Raw genomic sequence first — 7,090 nt, 5'->3', positions numbered from 1 at the left:
GAGCAGCCTCATCAAGTTTCTGGTGGAAGAATTGAAACATCCACAGTACAGACAATTGCTGCATGGCAAAATTCTGTTCATCACCTGTGAAGAAACTTGTTACAAGCTGACAAAGGAGAAGTGTGAGGAAGTAACAGAATTGCACTCAATGCACGAGGAAGCTGACACGTGTTTGCTACTGCATGCATTGCATGCATCAAATGCAGGCTCAAAGTCAGTGATTATCTGAGTCAACTGGGAAAGTTGAGGAGTTTACCTGTTGCATGTACATACTGTAGCTAATAGCAGCACAGGTAAAATTAATGAACTGCGTCACCAGCTGTTTCGTGCCAAAAAGGGAGTAATTGAATCAAGCCAGCTGCCTTTATGTAAAGACAGTCTTTACCTGCACATCGAATGGGCCAACTACCAAGCAGCAGTCTGGAGGGGCTGTCTGCAAACATCTCCAATAGTGCCAAGCCCAACGCAGCATGGATGGATGGCCAATGATGGCAAGTTGGCCATTCACTGGATGCGTTCTCCACCTGCACCAGAGGTGGTTTTGGAGATGCTCTCGTGCAAGTGTGTGCGTTAATGCAAACTGCCAGGTTACACATGCCTATCCAATGGACTGCCCTGCACAGACATGTGTAGGTTGCAGACCTGCAGCAACCAAAAAGCTGAGGAGTCACAGCCAATATTGAAGAGCTATTTTCCAAAATGCTATAAATCCATTTCGGAAAACATTAATAATTCATGTTATTTAATTGTGTATTTCAGGTAATATCAATAAAAACTGCAGTTGTTTTGTTTTGATTGAGTAAAGATAAATCAACTAAACATAACCCAATACAGTTCCTCTGAAATTACTTGGAAAACAACATTTAAAAAAAATAATTCATGAAAATAATAATAAAAAAAAAATGGTGGATATAGCGTTTTGGAAAAGAACTCGTCATTTGAACTTGGGGAGTCAGATTCAGAAAATGATGACCTGTTTTAGTACTGTTGATGTTCTGAAGGCTGTTTAGTATTATTATTAGTATTATTATCATTATTATTAGTAGTAGTATAATCTTTTATTAATATCATATCATTTTGTTTGTATTATTACCATTGTAGGCCTACAATGATATTTTCACAGTACCTGACAAATGTCAAATCTATTGTTGGTTGTTCCTAGTTGTTAATTGAATGTAAAATGATTATGCTGTATTCCCATTGTTTCAAAAAATGTATAAAATGAGTGTGAATCTTACTGACTTTGGTCTGCTTTCTTTGAAAAACGCCATGCCTGATATAAGGCTGAATATCACCCCCTCAGAATGAGATAATATTGGCAAATGATACATTTTCTGAATCCTTAGAGTCATGCCAGTATTGCAATGTTTGCATTTTGTATCTTTGATGCTCCCTGATGCCACAGGATTAAAAGAAAAAATATGATTTAGGCGGAATGGCAGGAAAATGTGTGTGATTAAAAGTTTGAAGAGCTACAGGGTTGGCTGTACTTGTCCAAAGTGTTCACAAAAGGTCTTGAATGAAAGCTCAGATTGTCCCCTTCAAAATGATACCAAACATAATACAATAGAATATGTAAATATGTCTTTAACAAAGGCCAATAGCAAGATATGCACCTGTGTCAAAATGTGTTTTTTCAATGGGGGAGGGTAACTTTAACAGCTGATAACCCTAATTTAGCTGTGACTCCAGAAGGGCTATCATACAAAAATGTTAACTACAGACATGTATGTTTTCAAAAAGTATAAGCAACCTTTGCCACCTTGAGTGGTACCGACATCTCATCTGGCCCATGGACTGTAGTTGTAGGTGAATTATTGGACATGTGGAGGTTGTGTTACTTTACATTAAATTATTTTTGGTAAATATCGATCTTCATAACAACTTGAATGTCATGAAAATGATATATATATATATATATATATATATATATATATATATATATATATATAAAAAAAACATTTTCGACCAAAAATGCAATTACTGTCTTTTTGCTCAGCATAACCATAGAGCATAACCAGAGAATGTCTAACAGAGTGCTTCCTTACTTGAGGTCACGCCCTCTTGGACAGCTGTCACATGATCCTGGACTGAGGGGAAAACAGGAACTGAACTGGTACCAATGACTGCTTGCAATTAATCATGAATGAGGACTACTACCTGGAGCTTTGTGAAAACCCTGTGCAATTCGAACATGCCTCCAGTGTCAACAACGTGTTTTTCGACGAGGCAAATAAACAGGTAACGTTAGCTACGCACAAAACCTCCTGCTTTCAAGTTAGCCATTGCCTGCTAGCTAGCCGGTGTGCTAACCTACACAGTGAGTGCTAACTTATTTATCTACGTTTGTTAGCTAACTTTATTGTGATAGCCAGCTTCTTGCATGGACATATTCTCACCAAGACACCGTATTTATCTGTCACATAATAAAAGTAAAGAAAAGACGCAACAATCCCATCATCAAGTGCACATGCGCTGTTAATCGAAAGGGTCTTTGGAACCCTGGGCTAGCCACTTAGCTAGCCTGCAGACAACTTCAGACCTTGTCTTGATTAAAAGAGCCTGAGTCTGACACTGCCCCATCGCTCAACACCGTCGAGCATTGTTGACCCGTGTGAGGGGCTGGACTGGACTGGGCTGCGGCAGAGACCACGGTCACGGAAGCTTCACCTAGGATGAGCATCATGAGAAAGTGTCACTGTATTAGTTTCCTGATGTGCACAACACAACTCTGACACACCACTGGCACTGCATGTTGTCAGTCTGTTGATAATGTTGAGTGGATACGGTTGTTTGTGCATGCGTTCCGTGAGTGCCAGAAATATTTTCTTTCCAGTGTTCTCATTTCTGATATAGAAATACATGCAAATCCATGCATATTTCAGTAGACAACTCCTCAATTGCACAATGTTAAGCATAACGTTATACATAGCTAGGCTATATACATAACCTAACTAAAGTGAGTAAACAAGTGATTAAATGTCTGTTGTCCAGGTGATATCTCTTATAAGTTTGACCCTAATAGCCTGTAGTGTCTCACCCAAACCATAGACTTAAAAGAAAACCCAAACTGGTGTCCCTCAAGAGAGTGAAAAGGTTATTGTTAAGATGGACAGCAGTGGAGGCAGTAGCAGACCAGGAGCACGAGGGTCCAAATGTGGAGATTTATTCATCTCAAAATGGCAGAGGTGCAGAAACATTTACAGTGAAAAAAAAGAATAGCAAAAATGAAGAAAAACTCCTCAAAAATAAGAAAATAAGCCTAAGTGCAGAGATGCACTAAGTAGATGTGAGCAGGTACATTGGCACTGATGTAGCCCTCAGTGTGATAACCCAGTTGAGGTCATTTTGGATGATTCACTGTTCTATGCGTAAGGAATAATGTATAGGATGCTGGTCATTATCTCCCGACAGGGTGAACAGGATCCCGACGCGCTAGCCAACTTCTGTAGGTTCAACAAATGAAATTGCCCCCTTGACTGATACTGAGGTCTGGTCAGTGGCCTAGTAGAGCACACTGACAGATCAGCAGCTTATGGGTCCAAGTGAGGTGGAATTACAACTTGACTTTACACCATGCTAGACACAGACCATCATTTTGAACGTTTTGTCTCCTCTGTCATAAAGTGCATGTTGAATCATCAGCAGACATAAGTCGACAGTCGACAAAATAAATATTCCTGGCACTCATGGAACGCCATCTACAATTGCCCTGACCTGATCTGCTTCATACACAATTGCCCTGACCTGATCTGTATCATACGCAATTGCCCTGACCTGATCTGCTTCATACACAATTGCCCTGACCTGATCTGCTTCATACGCAATTGCCCTGACCTGATCTGCTTCATACGCAATTGCCCTGACCTGATCTGCTTCATACACAATTGCCCTGACCTGATCTGCTTGTTTTGGTATTGATGTTAAAGTAGCTGCCTGTAAAGTAAACTGTAGAATTGTGATGGTCTCTGCGGTGAAGTAAACTGTAGAATTGTAAAGATCTCTACAGGTGTTTGCAGTGAAGTAAACTGTAGAATTGTGATGGTCTCTGCAGGTGTTTGCAGTGAAGTAAACTGTAGAATTGTGATGGTGTCTACAGGTGTTTGCAGTGAAGTAAACTGTAGAATTGTGATGGTCTCTGCAGGTGTTTGCGGTGCGATCGGGAGGGGCCACAGGTGTGGTGGTGAAAGGTCCAGATGACAAAAGCTCCGTGGCCTTCAGGTATGTCTACACGTGACATACATTTTGTGTTTCTTTACCAACAAACTCTAAAAACCCATGAAGCTAAAGTGTGCTATCGTCATCAGAATGGATGACAAGGGTGAGGTGAAGTGCATCAAGTTCTCTCTCGGAAACAAGATACTGGCTGTTCAGAGGACCCCAAAGTCAGTGGTAAGTCTCTGGAAGGAAGTTATGGGTATTTCCATAGACTGCATATTGTCTAATGCTTTGTTGAATGTAGATTATTGTTTGTTTGTTTTGCAGTATATTGCTGTTAACTTACCCACTGCATTGTGCTAATGCAGCCGTCCTCATGCTGGGCATTGTGTTTGTGTGATCGTAAATCACATTAAAATGATACGAGCAAATATGTACTCAATTATGTCTGTCTCTCCCTTCCAGGACTTTATCAACTTCATTCCTGATTTTCCACACATAGAATTCTCTCATGAGTGCAAGGTATTGCATCACTTTCTTCATGCCAAAGTGTATTGGATTGACATAATGAGTGTCTGTAGTGACAGGAAAGGCTTGTGTGTCTTCCCGCAGACTAAAAACGCAAGTGTGCTTGGCTTCTGTTGGACAAACTGGAATGAGATTGTGTTCATCACAGACCAAGGAATAGAGTTCTACCAGGTAACGCCCTCTACAGCAACATCTGACTGACCAAAGTGATGACATATGAGTGACAACATGCGTATGCTTTGAGTGGTATGCAGTGCTCCAGGCTCATTGTCCAGCTACAGCATATTGACATGAGTGTGCATTATGAACTCCGCGTCACCAGGGGTGCTGTGGTGCGGCTAGTGTGGTGCGGCTCGTACCATTTCAGGTCCATGTGCCTGCAGGAACCCGGTGTGAGTCCGGCCGAGGTCATTTCCTGATCTTACACCATCTGTCTCCCACTCACTTCCTGTCACTCTTTCCACTCTCCTGTCAGATTGAAGGCATAAAGGCATAAAAGCCCAAAATATAAAAGAAATGAGAATAACGATATGAAATAAACACAGTATCACACAGCTGAATGGCATAATCTCTCTGTGTAGGTCTTGCCAGACAAACGCACCCTGAAGCTGCTGAAGAGTCAGAGCATCAATGTGAACTGGTACATGTACTGCCCTGAGGCAGCCGTGCTGCTGCTGTCCACTACAGTCCAGGGCAACGTACTGCAGCCCTTCGCCTTCAAGGTGAGTACCCCCCCTTACACGCATCCTACCCCCCCTTACACATACATACCCCCCCTTACACGCATCCTACCCCCCCTTACACGCATCATACCCCCCCTTATACGCATCCTACCCCCCCTTACACACATCATACCCCCCCTTATACGCATCCTACCCCCCCTTACACGCATCCTACCCCCCCTTACACACATCCTACCCCCCCTTACATACCCCCCCTTACACGCATCCTACCCCCCCTTACACGCATCCTACCCCCCCTTACATACCCCCCCTTATACGCATCCTACCCCCCCTTACATACCCCCCCTTACACGCATCCTACCCCCCCTTACACACATCATACCCCCCCTTACACGCATCATACCCCCCCTTACACGCATCCTACCTCCCCTTACACGCATCATACCCCCCCTTACACACATCATACCCCCCCTTACATGCATCCTACCCCCCTTACACGCATCATACCCCCCCTTACATACCCCCCCTTATACGCATCCTACCTCCCCTTACACGCATCATACCCCCCCTTATACGCATCCTACCCCCCCTTACACGCATCCTACCCCCCCTTACACGCATCCTACCCCCCCTTACATACCCCCCCTTATACGCATCCTACCCCCCCTTACACGCATCCTACCCCCCCTTACATACCCCCCCTTACACACATCATACCCCCCCTTATACGCATCCTACCCCCCCTTACACGCATCCTACCCCCCCTTACACACATCATACCCCCCCTTATACGCATCCTACCCCCCCTTACATGCATCATACCCCCCCTTACACGCATCATACCCCCCCTTACATACCCCCCCTTATACGCATCCTACCCCCCCTTACATGCATCATACCCCCCCTTACACGCATCCTACCCCCCCTTACATACCCCCCCTTATACGCATCCTACCCCCCCTTACATACCCCCCCTTACACGCATCCTACCCCCCCTTACACGCATCCTACCCCCTTACACACATCATACCCCCCCTTATACGCATCCTACCCCCCCTTACACGCATCCTACCCCCCCTTACACGCATCCTACGCCCCCTTACACACATCATACCCCCCCTTACACGCATCCTACCCCCCCTTACATGCATCATACCCCCCCTTACACGCATCATACCCCCCCTTACACGCATCCTAGCCCCCCTTACATGCATCCTACCCCCCCCCTTACATGCATCATACCCCCCCTTACACACATCCTACCCCCCCTTACATGCATCATACCCCCCCTTACACGCATCCTACCCCCCCTTACATACCCCCCCTTACACGCATCCTACCCCCCCTTACACGCATCCTACCCCCCCTTACACGCATCCTACCCCCTTACACACATCATACCCCCCCTTACACACATCATACCCCCCCTTACACATACATACCCCCCCTTATACGCATCCTACCCCCCCTTACACGCATCATACCCCCCCTTATACGCATCCTACCCCCCCTTACACGCATCCTACCCCCCCTTACACATACATACCCCCCCTTATACGCATCCTACCCCCGTACACTTGATGTACTGGTGTGGTGCATCACTTCCTGTGTTGTCTCCTCAGAGTGGGACCATGTCCAAGATGTCCAAGTTTGAGATCGAGTTGCCTGTGGTGCCCAAGCCTGCCAAGCTCAGCCTCTCTGAGAGGGACATCGCCGTGGCC

General features: G+C 45.1%; 1 protein-coding gene across 2 annotated transcripts in view; it reads left to right on the top strand.

The window, feature by feature from the left end:
- The first annotated feature begins 2,083 nt into the window (after positions 1–2,083).
- rmc1 (regulator of MON1-CCZ1) overlaps positions 2,084–7,090 on the top strand; it is a 19,437-nt gene continuing 14,430 nt past the window's right edge. For both annotated transcript variants that reach the window (XR_009936441.1, XM_062521806.1), the window contains exons 1-7: positions 2,084–2,241; positions 4,145–4,221; positions 4,308–4,392; positions 4,624–4,680; positions 4,771–4,857; positions 5,268–5,408; positions 6,992–7,090. The exon at positions 6,992–7,090 is cut by the window's right edge and continues 5 nt beyond it. Coding sequence is in view for 1 of the 2 variants with exons in the window: in XM_062521806.1 (XP_062377790.1) it covers positions 2,143–2,241; positions 4,145–4,221; positions 4,308–4,392; positions 4,624–4,680; positions 4,771–4,857; positions 5,268–5,408; positions 6,992–7,090 (645 nt within the window). In the remaining variant the exon portion in view is untranslated. The remainder of the gene's footprint in view (positions 2,242–4,144; positions 4,222–4,307; positions 4,393–4,623; positions 4,681–4,770; positions 4,858–5,267; positions 5,409–6,991) is intronic.

Source organism: Sardina pilchardus, chromosome 19, assembly GCF_963854185.1.
Source record: "Sardina pilchardus chromosome 19, fSarPil1.1, whole genome shotgun sequence".
NCBI lineage: Eukaryota > Metazoa > Chordata > Actinopteri > Clupeiformes > Clupeidae > Sardina > Sardina pilchardus.
This window is presented reverse-complemented; position numbering and strand designations above follow the sequence as displayed.